The sequence below is a fragment of the Melopsittacus undulatus genome, chromosome 10 (genome assembly GCF_012275295.1).
Source record: "Melopsittacus undulatus isolate bMelUnd1 chromosome 10, bMelUnd1.mat.Z, whole genome shotgun sequence".
Classification (NCBI taxonomy): domain Eukaryota; kingdom Metazoa; phylum Chordata; class Aves; order Psittaciformes; family Psittaculidae; genus Melopsittacus; species Melopsittacus undulatus.
In genome coordinates, this window is record NC_047536.1 from 12,846,385 (window position 1) to 12,865,711 (window position 19,327).

Consider the following 19,327-nt stretch of genomic DNA (forward strand, 5'->3'; position numbering starts at 1 on the left):
GGGTTTAGCTGGTGTTAATGCTCACCGGCTCCCGGCCATCCATCGCCTCCATCCACAGCCGCCGGTCCTCCTCTGAAAGCGCCTGCATGGTGATCACTCCAGGCCTGCAGAGACAAAGGGGATGCTGTGAACAGACTCCGGGATGGAAAACAAACACGGCAAGACTGAGTTCCCATGAGAGAAAGAGGACAAGCTCCTTCCTCGCCAAGCCCCAGCAGGACAGGGCTGAGCCCAGCCTGACCATTCCAGGGTGTCCCTGCAGGTCCTGACCAGGACAAACAAGCAGAAGATACATCCAACAGCAACACATTCTCAGTGGGTTTAGAGTCAGAGAGCTGGATGCCAAATGCTTCCTCTGGCTTTCAGCCATAGGGCTCACCTGCACTTGGACTTAAGCACATTCAGGCAATGGCAGGAGAAGGAAGGAAGGTAACCAAGCAAGCAAGGGGACCCACACATCCCAAATACCATGTCCCACCACCTCACCGAGCACCAGCCTTGGGGGGACACCTTATGCTGCATGAAGAATTTCAGTCCCAACACATTCACGCCAGCATGGCTGTGTCCACTTCCCTGACCACATCCATATGCTGATGTCATTTGCAGCAATGGCAGTGATGAGATCCTGGTCCATGTACTGCAGCCTTGTAGAGGGAATCACTGTGAGGAATCCTGTGGTGCCCCAGGGTGCTCGCTCCTGCACCACTGGTCCTGCCACTGCTGCTGTCACACACAGCCCATGAGCTCCACTGTAAATCCAGCTGCTCATTTGTTTTAATGAGAAGGGGGAAGAACAGCCCCAAATGCCAGCGAACAAAGCACAGGGAACCAGGGGACATCAGTCCAGCCCTCACCCTGGGACCCACGCCTCTTCCACCACTCACAAGTGGACCCTAAGTTCATTCCTGGATTGCTCTTTCCACACAAGGAGTTAAAATTCCATTATCCAGCTCTGATAAGCATGGCCACCAAGGTCAGGATGGATTTAACACGGTGCAGAGTACTTGCACAACCCCAGGTGTGGCTGTGTGTTTGCACAAGAGAGGAACATGCCTCAGAGGGTGAATGCCAGTGCTGCACTCCATGGGGAGCATCGTGGGCTGACCATTCACTGCACCTCGCGTGGCTGCAAGGCTTTCCATCCTCAACACCCCAAGCTCACCTTGCAGCAAGCACATCCATATACAGAAAGCCCAGCTGGCTCTATGCATCCTCAGCCTTGCACCTTTGGATCCAGGTCTCCAGCATCCAAAGGGGCAGTTGCATCCTGCCCCAGGACCAATCTTGCTGGCCCCTGGTCCCAGCATGACAGCTGAGATCTGTTCTGTTGGTTCAGTCTGGTCCTTCTGCTTCCTCCCAGGCTATTTTGGGATGCAACAGCAGAGCGCAGCAGCTATTTCTGCAGGAGAGCAGGCAGAAGCCCTGCAGTGGGGGAGATGGAGGCATGGCCAGAGCACTGCGTGGCTTAGAATGGTTTGGTTATTGATGCTCTCTCTGCAGCAATGCTCATGGGGTTTCATCCATTGAAAGTACCACAGCAGAGAACCTCTGATGCTGCTCTTGCCATCCACAGCAATGTGCAGCAGCTCCACAAAGGCAGCACAGAGCCAGGATCACTGCTCATGGAGCACCAGGCTGCTGTAGCACAAGGTGAGAAGAGCAGTTTAACCTCAGGAGCTGCCAACCACCTGCAGACATCATTCAGCAGAGCAGGTATGCTCTTTCTGGTACTAAATCCTCAAAAGCTGATAAGGCCAGGAAGAGGGGTGATTTCTAACTTGCACTTCCTAAAAGCAATTCAGCAGGAGAACATGAGCTGCAGCAACAATCTGTAAGCCGTTTGCCCCTTGATAAGAGCAGATCCTCTGTTAGAAAACATTACAGGGACTCTCATAGTGCTGGGTTTGGCTGATCTTCTGTTGCTCCTGAGGAACAAGGATTAACCCTTCTTGCTATCTGCTCCCCATCCAACGAACCCAAGAGCTGGCTTTCAGCATGCACACCACAGCTTAGCACTGTTTCACCAGCAAGCGCCGAGCCTTCAGGCTTGCAGCAAGGCCAGGTCCAAGTAAACCAGGCACTATCTGTTTGATCTCTGCTAATCCCATTGGTGAGTCAGTCAATACTCACCAGCTTAGTGGTTTGGAAGTTTACTCATTTTGAAGGGAAGAGGAAACCACTTAAACCATCACCCATCTGAGAATGAAAACGCTCAACATCCAGCACCAATGATTTTCAGAACACTGAACAAAGCTCCTCGTTGTGCAGGTACAAAGAGACTCACGAGCAGCCCCGAGTACCTGCAGAGCTGCAGCAGCACTGGCAGTGGCCTGACACCAAATCCTTCCCCCATGGCAGGAACAGGCTTTTCCTTAGTGACCAGAGCTCCCAGCTGCATCCCGATTCAGCCAGGCCTAAGTTTGAGTTAAAGGCAAGCTGCTGCTGAAGGCACAGATATCCCAGGAAGAAAGCCCTGCAAGCATTGGGATTTCTGTCTCTTTAGCCAAGAAACATTAAAACAAAGGAATTTAAAGTGCTCATTCATGGCAAATTCAACTCTGGGCTCCCAAGGAAGCAGCAAGGTCCTGGTGAGACAAAGCTGGTATCTGCTGTGCCAGGTTCCCTCTCACACAGGGCAAGAAGGTGATAACATGGAAATGTTTGTTCTGCCTTTGAGCAGATAACAACTCTTTGGGCTTCACTTCAAAGTCAAACTTATTTAACAGCATGAGGGGAAGGGCTGTGAAACTGAATTAAAAACCTCTTTACATTGCAAATAGCTCTGCATTTCCTCCCACCGTGTTCACTCGCCAAGGCACCCATTGCACCGGCTTCCTGGCTGTGATGAATTCAAAACGCACCCCACACATTACACCTCATTCATTATTGATGTGGACGATGCCCACGGGGAACCATGTGCTTCACAGTCAGGTAGGATCCTGGCACTGAAACTGCAGCCGAGGAGCGCTATCAGCATGCAGCCGGTCTCAGCTCCTGCCTGCAGCCAGCCCCACTTCATGGGCTTTCTCTTCACCATCAACCGCTTCCAGAAGTGCGCTCATTAGATTACAGATATCTCAATTATCCAGCATGGAGATGGGGAAGGCCCTTCTCCGACTTCCTTTCCCAAGAGACAAACAGTATCTGCCTTTGTTCCCTCACCTAACAGACAAATGATCCTGGATGCTGGAGCTCAGGTGGCTCACATCCATCTGAGCCCGATGTGACACACGCTGGAGGAGCCTCCTTTACCCTGGTGGGGCTGCCAGGCTGAGCCAGCACCAAGCCAGTCACATCAGGACAGCAGGACACCCTCCTGGGCCTGACATCTAGGACACATAACCATGAAGTGCTGTGGTAAGTAAGATAAAGGACCTGCTGATGCATTACTAGATGCTGCATCCCCCAGGCATCAAACCCCTTTGCCTGCTTCTTGGATGCAAAGGAGGGAAAGGGATGTTTTGTGGTAAGAAGAAATCCGTTTCTAAACTGCACAGATGCAGGAGCATGAGGCCAGAGTAGAACACGGCAAACACTTTGCAAGAAAGTGTATTTTCAATATGCTACAATCTACAAAATTAAACAGCTTCTTTCATATGAGACACACAGGAAATTTGAATGTTCTCAGTATCTCAGCTCTTGTGAAAACAGCCTGGTTTTAGGGAGCTATGAATAAGCACACAGAGAAAATGAGAAAGTCCAATAGCTTCTCCTCCTTCCAGAAAAACAAACAAATAATGAAAGCAATAGAAACAGATAAGAACTCTCAACTCCTATAGCAGTTTATCATACCGAGACAATCTAAACCGCTGAATGAAGAAGCAGAAGAGTGGATTAATAACAGGGTCTGGAGGGCTGAGGTGGGGACTCTGCAGTCCCAGCCTGAGCAGAGCAGGGACCCACATGCTGCCAGCACCCCAGATCCCAGGGATGCTGCTCCAGGCACCAGCAGCCAGATGTGCTCCCAAAATGAAGATGAGAAAAGATGCGACTAAGGGGGAAGCTTGTTCCTGCATTTAGAACATCTCACTTGTCTGTGTGAAGCTTAAAGCACCCTCAGTACAGCCACAGCCAGCACGTCCTGCAGGGGCCAGCGTGGGTCTGCGTGGCTGCTGAGGGGGGAACAAGCTTCACCTGCTCCCTGCCAGCCCGCCTGTGAAAACCCCAGGAACTGCTTTGTTTTAAAGGTCACTGGAAAGGCAACACCTGCAGAGGAACAAGTACAGGCTGTATTGCAAGTGCTGTGCAAAGCAGCGGTGACAGCCCTGGGGAACACCCGCGGATGAGGGGTGCCCCAGCGCTGGGAAGTGGGGACCATGTCCTCCTGCCTGGGACAGGAACTGCAGCTCTGAAGTGTGCACTCAGAGCAAGGCCAACATCCTGCCTGCTGCAACCAGCTGGGCAGGGACTGCTCGGGCAGGAGCATCACAGCTCCCCCGTGTAGTGCCAGCCTCCCAGGGCACCCTGTATGGGGAATGGTGCTACCTGCAGTTACTGCCTTATGAACGACCAGGAGACCAAACCCCTCCTCTTTCCATAAACACCAACTGGTATTAGAAGCATTTTGATTCTGGTCCAGAGCGATGACCTAGATTACCCCAAATTACAAAGCCTTTGCCATCAGCCCAATGAGATCCTCCCCGTGCTAAGGCTCATTCTGTAAGACACTGGCTGTCAACCCTGTGTACCTTGTTCACAAATCTAATTTAGTGCACGGGCACTACAAACTAGTTAAAAGAAGCAAAGAGCATTAAGAGTAAAACACAGAATCCATCACCCTGGGAACAGACCTCAGCCAGACACAGCACACCATTCTGGGGCTAATTCTGCTGTAACAAAGCAGTAACATCCTCCTCACTTCCCGCACTGAAAATCAGCCCCATTTGCAAACGCAGTGTCAGGGATTTTCTCCGACCTCTCACAAACCCCTGTGCCACAGCTCTTCAGTCAGCACCGAGAACTTCACATCTCCTTATCAGACAACAGGAAAAGGAAGCAATGTTGTAAAGATTAGGCTTGAGATTTTCAGCTCATCAGTGCTGAATCATCCTCACAGGAGTAAAACAAATCCCCCCAACACCAAGCAGCTTCCCCGGGTGCTGTTTGAAGAGCTCCGAGCCCGCACCCCACGTTGCACATACACCACATCCCAAAATGCACCGCTGACAAGGAGCCCATTTCTGTGCGGATGAGAATAGCAGGGAAGAGCCAGCCACGGCTGCCACCTCTAGGCTGCACAGCAAACCTGGAGCTCCAGCATGGTCCCCTCGCTCCCATGAAATATGCTGTCTGGACACAGCCTGAGGAGCTACAGGGATTTCGTGGTGATAGGAGATAAAAATACTCAAGCAGAAAGAGAAATTTCCTCCTGTGTGCTTTCTGCGTGTGTTAGCATAGGATCTGGTACATGAGCAAACCGTAACCACATACAGGTTTCATAGTGCCAGCTCCAGGAGGAGTCAGAGGGATAACCCTGGGCTGGAGCCCCAGCAGCACTGCTGCATCCTCCTACCCCAGTTAGTGAAACGGACACAACTGTCAGGCCACAATAAACCAGACTGGTAACCGAGCCAGTATGGGCACAGAGAGCAGACTGAGTATGCTTTAGGGGAGCCTGGGAAGAAAGTTGTCCCCATGGAACCAAGGCAGGCAAGTAACTCACTGAAAGCCCCAGAGCAGCACCACAGAGGAGCAATGAGGGACACCAGTGCCTTTGCAATGGTGCTTAAGTATGATCTGCTGCAGCAGTAAGAGACATTCTGGACACCAATCACAGGATCCCAGACTGGTGTGGTTGGAAGAGACCTTAAAGCTCCTCCAGGTCCAACCCCTGCCACAGGCAGGGACACCTTCCGTTGGAGCAGCTTGCTCCAAGCCCCTGTGTCCAACCTGGCCTTGAGCACTGCCAGGGATGGGGCAGCCACAGCTTCTCTGGGCACCCTGACTTCCTGCACGGGGCTGAAAAACAAGACGTCAAGTTTCTAACTTCTGTATTAGTCGAGAAATAAGAAAACCCACAAAAAGCCAAAACAACCCCTTAAAAAAAACCCAGCCTGAGACAAAAGCCCACTGCACAAATCAGCCTTCTTCATTGTGCAAAACCAGACACAGGCACCATTCCAGCTTGCCTCTGGTCAGAGATATCCTATCATTTGTGGTCAGCAGGACTGGGTGGAGAGTGGGCTGAAGCAATGCCTCCGAAGGCGTTATCTCCCCACTGCCCCAGCCTGGCTGACCTCCCAGAGCAGGCACGGCTCTCCCAAGCAATGGAGCCCACATGAGCCCCAGCAGCTCTGACTGTGACCAGGCACCTCTGCACAGGAGCTGAAGTCACCCACAGTGCCCATGGCCACACAGTGAGGCTGGGCCAGGCTCTGGCAGGACAGCTGCAGGGTGATACCCAGACACTGTCAATGCCCGATAACCCCAGGCTGGCAGGGAAACCACCTCAATGCACACTGCTCTGTAGAGCAGCCCAAACCACAAGTGTCAGGCTGATGAAGGTGATCTCCAGCAAAGCCTGGACATCAGAGCATCACTTGAGGCCCTGATGGTATCCAGATCCCCCAGCACTCAGCATGACTGCCCCAGGGAAGGGGAGACAGGGTGAGCACATCACATTCTCATTTGGCCATGGCAAAACCTATTGCTTCCTTTCCCTCTTAGCTCAACTGATTTGGAAATAACCATTATTGTAGACAATTAATGACAAATTCTCATGCAAAAATATGAAGAGTTGCCTGTATTTGGGGCAAAAATGCAGCCTTTTAGCCCATGTTTTCTGCTCTCACTGTCCTCCTGCAGCAGAAACGTGCTCACGAAAGGAGCCGTGCCCCAGCTTTCCCTGCCTCTGCCGCTCCCTTGCCATTATTTACATTTAGCAGGCATATTTCTGGAGTAGCTCTTGATCCCATGCCTGGCAGGCTCCAGCCATCAAGGGAAGGTTCCGCTGCCTCTGCACACGCTGCAGCACAACGCCATTGGGGTGGCTGGCGTCTCCTCCTCCCAGCTTTGTTGTGATTTTCACATTAACTAAAACAATATCCTCGGGGCATAAAAAAAAAAACAAGTCAGCAGAAAAACTGCAGCTTCCCGAGGAAAGCACAGAGAGTGGGAGGCAGCCCCAGGGTTATCTCATCCCTCAGCCAACACAGGCAGAGCTCCATCACCCCAACCCCTCCCGGCCCTGCGCTGGCAGTGGGTGGCTGCAGCAGCACAGGGTAGAATAACCCCAGGTTATTCCAGTGTTATTCACCACCTCAGGATTCAATGAACTTGGGTTTTCCCCAGACCTCCTGGGCATTCCCACAGGACAGCTGGACCACAACCAGGCACACAACTGGGAGGGCACAGACGTTCAGTGACTTTGGAGTGGGCTGTTGCAAACCGCGTAAACTTCCTGCAGTGAGGAAGATAGGAGGCAGTGACTAATCCGCTTGGAATAGCAGCGCCAGCCTGGTTTTCCTGTTTATATATCTAAGCTGTTCGTGATGCTAATTAGATACGATAACAGCTCTCATTCCTAGGCGCTATAGATTGAATCCACACATACATCTGATTCAGCTGCTACGTGATAAATCCCATTGGAAAGCATTTTACTCCTTCAGGAAAAAGAAGTGAATTTAAAGTACCCAGAGGCACAAGCCAGACTTCCAGTATCCACCATCCAGCCACAGCCACTCTCTAGCACAAAAGCTGCAGCTATTCCAACACATACCCTGGAAAGAGGTGTCATATCCCAGCCAAAACACCCACGGAGCATCTTTTCCATACTTGCAACCATTTACTTTACGTGGCCAGAGGCTGCCCAAGTTCTAAAAACCATTAACATTAGAGAGACTTGAGTAAACTCAGCACCTTGTAAACCAGAGCGCTCATTCAATGTACTGAGAGCACCTGGCTGGAAGAGTTTCCATGGACTAATGCTTTCCATTCACAAGGGTATGAATAAAGGAGAAGATAAACATGGGAACTCCACAAGAACTCAGGAAAAGCCAAGCACAGAGGATGCATCCTAACCCCGTGCGCATCCCTCTGCTGACCAGGGCACCCCTTGGCACTCACCGATCCACAGCTTCCACATCAAAGCAAAACCTCTTCTCGATGGAGTCGGTTTTCCTCCGCGTGCAGGATTTGAGGATAACAGCTTCATCTTCTCCCTGAGGAGAGACAAAATCCCCGCTCAGGCTGAGAACAACCAGCCACCCATGTGCCCATCCCCAGCACCCGCTGAGCTTTCAATGACCATGGTTAAACCTGGGGGGACTTGGCAATATCAGCCTGCTAGAAACACAGATTTAGATATGTGACACGAGGACTCATCTTTTCACCCCTGAAAACAGGTTTAGTCCAAGACCTTTCATAAGGAGCATACAGGATTGCATTTCTGTATCAAGCATCACGTGATGCACGTTTGGGCAGGCAGGGAGCATTGAACCACAACTTTTGGGCAGGCAAGTCAGCTTTATTTTCCCTTGCTGAGCAATGCCTCCTGGACTGGGCTGTCAGCCTTCACTCCAGGCTGCATTTTTGGCAGCGCTCTGCAAACAAGAACTCCTAACGGGAGCAAACACGCCTTAAAATGTTTATTAAATAACAACGCAACAACAAAACCATTCTCCCATCCAGGCTTCTGCATCCAAGCCCTGCTGGATTCCCAGCCGCGGAGCAGCGATCCGGCAGGATCTGCGTGCACTGCTGTCCTCTGCTGGAGGAAATCCCTGCTCAGGCCCTGCCAGCACAGGCAGTTCTCCTCCTGCAAGTTTTCAAATGCACTGATGGCTCAATAGCAAATGAATTGGAGCGAGTTCCTGGAGACAATCACTTCTGTGTGCTAGGTGCTGCTCCTGCTGACACCTGACCACCTTGTTCCCTCACGTCACCACTTTTCCAGGAAACATTCAGAATCACAGAATCAATCAGGTTGGAAATTACCCTTAAGAGCATCAAGTCCAACCATTAACCTGGCGCTGCCAAGGCCATCACTAACCCATGGCACTGAGGGCCTCGTCTACATATCTTCTAAATACCCCCAGGGACGGTGACTGCAGCCTTGCCCTGGGCAGCCTGTTCCAATGCCTGACAACCTTTTGGGGAAGAAATTGTTCCTCAGCTCCATCTAAACCTCCTTTAGCACAGCCTGAGGATGTTTCCTCTAGTCCCATCCCTTGTCCCTTGGGAGCAGAGCCCAGCCCCTCCTGGCTCCATCCTCCTGTCAGGCAGTTGTAAGGAGCCATCAGGTCCCCCCTGAGCCTTCTCTTCCCCAGACTGAACCCCCCAGCTCCCTCAGCCATTCCCCATCTCTCTTGTGCTGCAGGCCCTGCACCAGCATCTCACTATCTCAATTTCGTGCTGGCAGCACCCCAGGGTACAAGGAGAAGCAGTGAAATGGGATGAGACCACATTAAATACAGTGCAGCCGCTGGCGATTACAGGGCTGGGGTATCTAAATGCTGGGTTATAATGAAGATGCTCCAGGGCAAGAGGAAATGAGCTTTGGAAGCCACCACTCCTCAGTCAGGTCCCTTTGCCAGCAGGAAGCAGCCTCTCCCACTGCTCAAGGTGCTCCTCTGCAAGGGATGATGCTTGCAAACAGCACCGGCTGGGGACACTCTGAGGGTTCTGTCGCGCTGTGCAGAGGGGCAAAGCCAGCCCTGGCCACAGCCGGGATTACACTGCCCTGGGAGCAGCAGGGCACACGGTGTGTGCTGCCCCCCCATCACCACATCACTGCTCCCCCTGCTCCTCCTCACCCTCCTGGGGCTGAGGGGAGCTCCTGTGGCTCTGTCTAAACCAAAACAACTTCATTGGCCAAGTCACAGGTACTGGGGAAGGAGCAAGGTTCTCTTCTCCAGGATGTGGAGCAAGAACCAGGGACATGGGAGCAGGCATCCTTGGAGCTGGAGCATGGTGGATGCACATGGCACAAACCCACTGTGCTTCCAGCCCCAACCATCACCTCCACCCATGGGAACAGCCACAACCTCAGGGGACTGACCTGAAGAGGGAAAAGGCCCATTCTCAGCCTGGGGTCAGCTGCTGCAACCTTGTCCCTACAAACAGCTGTGTGCAGACAGCAGCTCTGTGAGCTCTGGTTTGCTGTTCTCCTGGGGTTTGGTTTGGGGTTTAAACAAGGTGCAGAATTAACTCCCCATGTGGCACCCACTCAGCCTCAAATGAACCTGACCCACTTGACCTGCACTTGTGTCACCTTGCTGACAGCATTCAGTGTGAGCCCCAGGACAGTGTGCAGCTCCACCGTGCCCTGGGACGCAGCCCTGCTGCCTCCCAGCACTCACCCCTTTCCCTCCGGATTTCTGGTCAAACGGCACCATTGTGATCCGCTTCGACTCCCTCTGGTACGTGCAGTAATGCTTCACCCAGGACGTCCCAAAGTGACCTACAGAGAAAATGCAGGTTTTATTCCCAGAACTGGGACAGCTTCAGTGCCCTCCCATTCAGTCACATTTAACAATCACTTCACATGACAGATTTCTGCACCTATGGCTCTTGTTGGACTTCACAAGTGTATTAAGCATCATTACCCCATTATGTGCAGGGGAAAGACTCTTCCCAGGCACTGGCAGTGATTCTCCCTCTCAAGGAGAACCTGGCTCCCACATTCTCACCTTAATATCCCACCCACTGGGCCAGTCCCTCGTGGATTCTGTAGCCTGTTCAATCAGCCTTCATGCCCCACACCCAATAAACCCTTTTCTCCACATTGCCCTGGCAGCATCCACCACCCTGGCACCTACGTTTCTCCTGCACATAGAGATAACCCTCCATCGTGTAGGGGCTGATGTTTTTGTGCTCGTGGGGGTTCTCCTTCATCTTCTTCATCAAAGATTCAACCTCCGACCTTGTTCCTTCAAAACGATTTCTTGTCTGCGAATGAAAACAGGAATGTCTGCTGCAGTGAGGGACACCAGAGCTGGGTCACTGCAGCCCTGTGGGTAATGGGACATGGGGAGCCCATTGTCAGACATGGGACAGATTTCTTTCCTGGGCCTGCATGTAAGCAAAAAGAAAAGTACTGCAACAACTGGAACTTGTTTGAGTTAGGAGTTTTGTGAAGAACTTGTTTCAAAAGAATTAAACCAGTCTGCGTCCTTGGGAGAAAAAGAGTAATTCCATAACCAGAGAGGAAAGTGAAGGTGCAATGCCAACAGAGAATCATGGAATGGTTTGGGTTGGAAGGAACCTTAAAGCTCATCCAGTTCCAAGCCCCTGCCATGGGCAGGGAAACATTCCAAAGCCCCAACACATGTCCATCGTGCAGGCACCAACCATGCACTGGCCATGGCTCCACTCCACAGCCTGTAGACTGGGATGGCAAAAAGCACAGCACTTCCCAGAAGGAACAGTGCTTTGAGACACTTGCAGAACAGTCTGAAACACTCACTAAAATCACAGGGCACGATGCCTGCCCGCTGGCTGGCTCACAGGGGGCTGGGCCTCGCATGTGGAGTGCCATAGGGAATGAGGCTGTGTATACATGTAGTGTTCTGTACAAAACCCACTTTGCTTTCACCAGTGCAGTCAAAGCCTTTCCTTGGTGGCACACAGGAAAAGGAGAGTAAAACCTTTGGTAAACTATATCAGCAGCTCTGCAGGGCAGTCCCGGCACTGAGCATGTACAGTGGCACCGGTACAGGGTAAGCAGTGCAGTGGCACTGGTACAGGGCATGCAGTGCAGTGGCACTGGCACAGTACATGCAGTGCAATGGCACCGGTACAGAGCATGCAGTACACTGGCACTGGTACAGGGCATGCAGTGCAATGGCACCCGTACAGGGCATGCAGTGCAGTGGCACTGGTACAGAGCATGCAGTGCAGTGGCACAGGGACACTTACGTTCTGGATGCTGATTGTCAGCTCTGTCTTGAAGTCGCTGAAGTCCTTTGCAAGCTCGTAGCCATGGTGGTAGAAGGTGAAGAGCCCCTGCAGAAAGGCCAGCAGCTGCGTTGGGGTAAAACAGATCGAGACGGTCAGTACAGACCCAAAGCTGCTTCCAGAGCCCCCGCTGCTGAGGGCAGCATCCCTGCAGCTCGGACCTGCTGGCAGCCCCGAGGAGGATGCCCTGTTCCTTGTTTTACTTCCAAAACCTCCTCTGAGCAGACCCCAAAGCCAAGCCTGTGCTTCCTTCCCCCAGAGCCATGTCAAGCCCCTCCCCATCTGTGTCTCCTTTCCCTGTATCATCCCAGCCCCATGGTCACTGACAGCAGAGCTGGGAGGTGCTGAGCAAAGCAGGCAGCACGGTGCCATCCCCTGCACTGTGCCTCTCACAGCAGTGAGTTACTCAGCTCTCAGCAGGAATTGCCTCTGAAGAGCTGGGAGATTTGGCACTTCCCCAAGGAGCTTTAGAGGACACAACACCTGAGCAAAGGTAGATCTTGGAAAATGTTTTTTCCCCTATTTCTGTCACTCCTGCACTCTTTTTCCCCTGGGAATGTCAGTTACAGTCCTCTCTTTTCTTCCCCTGTCAAGCAAATCAACTTTAATTGCCACAGGCCCCCAGGTCCAGCTCCCCACAACAGAGATCTGGAACATTTCCATGCACATGGGCATCAAGCTCACAGCTCCATGCGCTGGGGGCTCACCTGGGCACTTGCTCCCCCCAAACCTCCCTCTGAGAGAGGGGCTGGAGCTCTGCACCCATCCCACCACAGGGGTGCCCCCCACGAGCCCCCATCCCCCCTCATCTGCAGGCTGCGGCTGTGTGAGCGCTCACTTACAGGTTCCACGAACTCAAACATCTTCCTCTCCTGCACCTCCTGCACCTTGAACACATACTCCAGGGAGACCTCATAGAAATGCTGCCGCACCAGGTCCACCTGGCTGTCTGCCTGTGGGCGCGAGGGAGTGACAGAGGGAACACAAAGTCACCACCACGATCACTTGGCCTTGCGACTAGAGAGCATCTGGCTCTGCCAGGAACGTGTCCATGCAGAACCAGTTCCGCTCCAGACCCCAATCCGGGGCTGGACAGATGGCTCAGCGATTAAATATAAACCTGATTCACATGAGCAGGCTCCTTCCTCAGCTGAAAGAAAACGTTTTTGGTGACTCACGTTCTCACCTCCCTGGCAGCTGGGTAGAAAAACACGCACCAGAAGTGAGGAAAACAACAAGTTGCTGTGCACTTGACAGTAAGAGGCAATTCTCTGCTTTCTGGAAAGCACCACAACAGGAGATGCATTCTGGGGCCAAACTGGGGGGGTACATGTGCCCCACCACCCTTTCCAGCAAGTGTGTCAGCAGACAGCAAATCCCCTCTGCTTTGAAGCTAAAGCCCAATGAGCAAAACCAGGGATGTGCCCTAATCCCAGAGTGTAAAAACAATCTCATCATGCTCACAGCATGGAGCTGCTGCAGTGGAAGCGGGTGCGGGACACGGGTAACCCCAGCACACGTTGCTGCTATGCTTGCAAGTGACACTGCATAGAGCATCCCAAAGTGATCCCTGCTCTGTACAAACCAGCTGCAAACACCCACTGCCATTTGAGCAGTGGCTTATTCCCAGTTTTCCGCATGACACAGCCGGGAAAAGGCCTGTTTTCCCCATGCCCTGCCCCTGCAGTCATGTTGCGTGCCCCCAGCACACAGGCTGAGGTACTCAGCAGGCCGAGTTCTAAAAAGTAGAAAATATGATGCAATCAAGTAACTTGGCCAGGAGTTAAGCAGCAGATCCAACTCTGTGTTATTTAACTGGTCAACAGCCAAAGCAGCAGAGAATTCCCAGGGCTTCCTCCTCTCCCTGCCTCATCACAGCAGTTGCACGTGTGGCCACTATCACCCTCCAGATGTGGACAGCAAGAGGTTAGGAAATAGAGAACACCACATTTCCCAGACAGACTCTTAGGACATGAGCCCATCTACTCAGGCTTGGGCTGCTCATTAATGGGTGGTGTTGGCTTCCCTAAAGCACTGCTATCCCATCAGCAGCAATTCTGCACACACGTCTATGGAAACCCTTGGTAGGCAGCAACAGGGCAGCAGCCCCAGGGAGGTGCTGGATGGGGCCAGTGCTGCCACACGCTGCCGGATGCCACATCCAGGTTTCACATCCTTCGTGCTGGGCGCTCCTTCAAAGGCAGGGACTTCTTGGAGGGGTCTGAGCCACCAAAACCAGCGGAAACTGCCCTGAACCCAGGAGCAGGCTCCAGCCAACACCAAATCATTGTCCCGGGTGGAAAGTGCCGGCAGGTGGCACCAGCCGCCAGCGCTGCTCAGCCTGAGCCAGCCACAGCAGCACCCAGCTACTGCCTGCATCCTGCACAGCATCCTGCGCTGCATTCTGCACTCTGCACCCAGCCACTGCCTGCATCTGCACCACATGCTACTGCCCTGCTGCACGGGGTTCCTACCCCAAGGGCATTCTGCAGGGACCATCTCTGGGCCAAGGCAAGGAATTCCTAACTTGGAAGAAGTGATAGAAAACTCAGCATTCTCATCCAGTAAGAGCATTTGGCACAGCAGCTGACTACATCCCGAGTCAGTAATAGGCTCCCAAAGCAGTTTACAGGCACTAAGCCTGATCACTCCTCCCAGGAAGCCCCAAGCCAGTGCAGCCACTTTCAGAGAAGGAAGCCAGACATCCATGATCTGTGTTGGCACAAGGGAAGCCTGCAGCAGAACCAGTTCCTTTCTGTCACACTCTTTAATTATAAACTCTTTCTCCTTTTTGACTGCTATCCATTCTGGGATCTCTCTGATTCACTCACCAAAACATCTTTGACCCCTTTGATTACAGGCAGAGGGGAAAACCCACAACTCACAGCCAGAATGAGAGGAAAATGAGTTTACAGCCAAGAGAATCAATGCTATGAGCTGTGTTAAGCATTCAAAAAGCTCACCCCAGTTACAGCCAACCACGGAAAACCAGAGGTTGCTCTCACCTCTTGTAGCTGTGATTCTTTCTTCTTAGAAGACAAGTTTAAGTGCTTTTCTAGGACACCACAGTACTTCTCAGTCTCCTTGTCATATTTCTTTTTGGCATCCTGCAAAACAGAACGAGAAGTGTGATGGTGAACACGACACCGGAGAGCCGTGAGGATCCACAGCATCAGTATGAAACCCACCTCTCACACCTAACAACCTTTCTGACAGACCCCTTTGTGTCCCCATTTCCAGCTGTGTGAACCAGGACAGCCTGGTTGTGTGCAGGGCTGCCCCCGGAGCCAGCACAGTGCTGCCATGCAAACACGGCCCCATGGGCTGGCATGTGCTTCTTGCAGGCAGCAGCAGGTTGTTATAACAACAGGAGAGCCGCAGACACAGGGTTTAATTCCAGAACAAAAGCAGGAAAGCAAGGGGGGGCCGGGCTGTCTCACAGCCACCCCGGTGCCTCCTGGGCTCACCCATCCTGCCAGAAGCCACCCAAATCCCTGTGCAGCTGCCCAGTGACACCCCAGAGTGGGGAGTGCAGAGCAGGGGGCTCAGGTGACTGGAACCCCACTAAGAAAATGTTAACTCTTGCTTGAAGTAAGGAAAATCACTTGACTTTCACTGGCAAGCGATTCCTGGCCCTTGGCATGTACTTGGTTGTGGTGAACTCAGAACACTGAGACACTTTCCAAGGAGCTGGACTACTGCCGTGTCCATCCTGCAGCAGTGAACCACCTCCTACAGCGCCTGTGCCCAGCACCCTGCAGTGCACCAGAGCCTGGGCATCCCCATGGCCATCGCGAGCAGCCCTGGGCTCTGTCCCAGAGCAGGCAGCAGCCCGGTGCAGCAGCAGCAGCTCACCTTGGCAGCCCCAATCTGCTCCTTGCGGAACTTCTCCAGCGGCGTGATCAGCACCTCGCTGGCATTCTCGATCTGAGGGCACAGACAGGCACAGCTCAGCCGCCAGCACTGCCCAGCCCAGCCCCACACACCCGTGTGGCTCCGCAGCCTGCCCCACACAAACCCTACTGCAGCCCCTCTGAGGGGGGCAGAGGAGCTTGTACCAAACCCACTCCTCACCCCAGCACTGACCATCATCCTTCAGCCAGACACTGATGCTCTTCAAGTGCTCCCCCACCAAGTTCACCCCTCCCTCCCTCTGCTCTCCCCCCAGGCTCACAGCCACAGTGCTCCGGTGCCACCACCCGCCCCGTGCCCATACCATGCGCATCCGCTCATCCTCCAGGTTCCGCAGCACCGTGGCGAACTCCTGCAGAGACTTGGCTGGAAGGGACACACCAGCACAGTCAGTGTTAAATGTTTTACTTCAAGGAGAGGGACTGAACATGAGGGTTGGTTTGTGTTTTGAAGGGTTGGTTGGTTGAAGAGTTTTATCACCTTTGCTCTCCCTCTAGAAAGGCTTCCTACAGAAGCAGCTTGTCAGGAAGCATCCCCAGCACTGTGTTCCCTCCTCCAGAAAGGAACACTGCATCTTCACCTCAAACCTGCCCTACCCCACAACCAGGCACCAAACAGCCCTATGGCTCAGCACTGACCTCAGTGTGCTCAGCACACAAGGGGCAGCTCACCAGTGTGTGCATCGCAGCAGGGGGCTCGGGTGATAAAGCTATTTTTGCTGAGAGACTGGGCACAAATAAATAAGCAATGTTAAATCAGGGCTAAAGCTCATTTGCTCTCCAGGCTCCAGATGATGTGCACAGTAAGCTCTCAAAGTTCAGCTGAGGCAGAAGCAGGATAACAGGAGCCAAGCAGCTGAAGCTGCCACCCTGCACCATGAGAAGCTCTATGGTGGAGCCAGGCTCTGCGCTGCTGCAGCCACCAGTGAAGCTGCTGCTCCTCTCCTTCAGATCACAGCCTTTCACAGTGCATTTAGCCACAACCACATCCCCAGCTCCCTGCTCTCCAGTGCAAAAGGGAAGGATAATCTAGACGGATTCAGATACAGGCAATCTTCTTGGTCTCTTATTTGGCAGGGATAGATTTAGGCCAAGTAGTGACAACTGATTTCCTTAGGAATGTTTTGCTGATGTTGAATCAGGAGAAATAAGAGAATCCCAGACTGGTTTTGGTTGAAGGGACCCTAAAGCTCATCCAATTCCAACCCCTGTCATGGGCAGAGACACCTTCCACTAGTTTTGACCCATGGCCTGCTCAGCTCAGGGGTCCGGAGCGTGACCTCAGTGCTCCCATGGCACCAGCCCCAGCACTCACCTATGCAGATCTCATCATCCGTCTCAGCATCACCGATGCAGCGGAACTTAAACTCATTGAGGGAGTCAGCAAACTTGCGCTTGGCTGCGGACAGGTCTGCAGGGAGCAGGAGAGGAAACACGTTAGGAAAGGACAGAGCCCACCAACAGCAGGATGCAGGGGGGCAGTAATCCCAGCCACGAGTGCCCATGGAGGCACCCATCACCAGGTAAGCCCTGAGAGCACTGCCCTTCTCCTGCACCCACCCCAGTGTCAGGGCTCTGTGAGGGTCCCACCACAGGAGCTGAAACCTCAGAGCACCATGAGAACCATGCGGGAGCTCAAGCCCAGTGCCATGGGGCAGTGGCAGTGATGCTGAAGGCATCCAGCCCTGCTGAAGGCAGTCCCCACGCACAGGTGGTAATGCAGAGGTTTATTGCTTTCCAAGCTGCAGATTCCCTCTGAGATCTGAAGCCTATTAAGTTCTTACTTGCAGCAACCTGAGCAGATCCAGGATTGGCTTTTCAGGCTGACCCCATACCCCTGCACATGCAGACACACAATCCTGGGCACTGCAAGGCCACAGGTTTGGAGGGGACCATGGACTTGAGCAACACGAGGGACAGCAGTAGAAGATGCAGTGCTCATCCCCCTGTGCATTTCTTCCCTCAAAGTCCAAAAACTCAGTGTTTCTTTTTTCCCTTCCCAAGCAGAGGTAGAAAACATGCATGCACACAAAGCCCCTTTCCTCCTCTTGGACACCAACAGCCAACCGCAAAAGAATTCCAGGGGTTTTGCTTTTCCCATGGGATAAGCTTTCTCCAAGCCTTAAAGCTGTTCTCAGAGTGTCTCTGCTTAAAGCTCTGGGGCTAATCCTGCCCACAGCTCAGTCCCGCTGCCTTCACACCACTGCTTCCTAAGGCAGCAGGAAACCACCCAGCAAACCAGGCAGGGAGAGGGAAAGCACTGGGAGCTTTCCCGATGGAAAAGCACAGCAGAGGCTTCTTGAAAGGGCCATGGCCATGGGGACCCATGCGCAGAGCACTTTCACAGCCTCCACCTGCACCAACAGGAGCAGACCCTGTGGGGTTTGAGGCAGCTTCCAGGATGCTCCTGCTAGTGCTCAGAAAAGAGACTCACAGGACAGGTAGGGTTTGCTCCAGCACGGATGGTGTAAAGCAGGCAAAGGGCACCAGAGGCACCAGGACAGCCCCTAGCAGGTCTCAGGTACACAAGGGGAAGGGTCCAGCTGACAGCACCCACAGGCAGAGTCCCCGCTCTCCTCTGCTGTTGCTGCTGCAGCAGAGCAACCCCTTCCCTCACCAGGGCAGCCAGAGGGCTCGGGGACCTTAACCTGGTCCCCAGAGCCAGCAGCCTCCTGCTCCTCCGCACTAATAACAAGGATGACGTTAATGACTTAAGGAGCCATTTCCTCTCCTCCAGCTCTGTGCTGACCATCAGCCACAGCCACACTCTCCCCACCGCACACTGCAGACCCAGCAACACCCTGCCCATGTTACATGCAGCCAGGGCTGTGCCTCCTTGATGAGAGCCAGGAGGAGGTTGGGGAGCCACAGGGATGAAGCTGAGAAGCCTTTGAAGGTGGAAGCACCCAACAGCCATGGCCCATGGTGCTTATAAATAGGCATGGGAGAGGCAGGGGAGAAGGAGATAACTCCTGGTGTGACAGCGATAAGGGAGCATCGCTACCAGCCACTCACTGTGTGACTCGGCCAAGCTGCAGGGACAAAGTGGATGCTAAATTTAACAGCAGGCTCAGTGAGAAAAGGAGCAAGGGGCACCCGTACCTCACAGGGCAAACAAGGAGGCCCCTGTGCCCTCCCTGTGCCACCATTATTCCCAGCCATGCTCCCACCATCCCATCCTAAAAGCTTGAACCTCTTTGTCTACGATTTAGGATAAAACCCCTGCAGTGGAAGCAGCCAAAGCTCCTGCACTGCACGCAGGGCGCATGGGGAAGCAGCACGGCTCATCCATGCCCCTCAGCTCCTGAGCCTGCTTCTTCCCCAGCATCATGGATGAGCAAACCCAAAACCCCACAAAGCCCAACAGAAACTTCTGCTTCCTCTTATGCACAAGTAACTCCCTCTGTGGACCCTGCACAGGAGTCCCGGCCGGACTGCGCCACCGGCTGGGAGAGTTTTGCTTCCAAGGTTTCCCACTGGCTTCATCAGCAACCACAACAGCAGGGAAAGGCGCCGCAAAG

General features: G+C 53.2%; 1 protein-coding gene across 2 annotated transcripts in view; it reads right to left on the reverse strand.

Annotated features, from left to right (window-relative positions):
* Positions 1 to 19,327, reverse strand: part of ARHGAP26 (Rho GTPase activating protein 26) — a 116,098-nt gene that overhangs the window by 81,251 nt on the left and 15,520 nt on the right. For both annotated transcript variants that reach the window (XM_034066688.1, XM_034066689.1), the window contains exons 2-11: positions 17,122 to 17,217; positions 16,112 to 16,173; positions 15,751 to 15,822; positions 14,901 to 15,002; positions 12,738 to 12,848; positions 11,857 to 11,961; positions 10,758 to 10,887; positions 10,299 to 10,399; positions 8,065 to 8,159; positions 26 to 104 (exon numbers count right to left, since the gene is read on the reverse strand). In XM_034066688.1, coding sequence (XP_033922579.1) covers positions 26 to 104; positions 8,065 to 8,159; positions 10,299 to 10,399; positions 10,758 to 10,887; positions 11,857 to 11,961; positions 12,738 to 12,848; positions 14,901 to 15,002; positions 15,751 to 15,822; positions 16,112 to 16,173; positions 17,122 to 17,217 — 953 coding nt within the window. The remainder of the gene's footprint in view (positions 1 to 25; positions 105 to 8,064; positions 8,160 to 10,298; positions 10,400 to 10,757; positions 10,888 to 11,856; positions 11,962 to 12,737; positions 12,849 to 14,900; positions 15,003 to 15,750; positions 15,823 to 16,111; positions 16,174 to 17,121; positions 17,218 to 19,327) is intronic.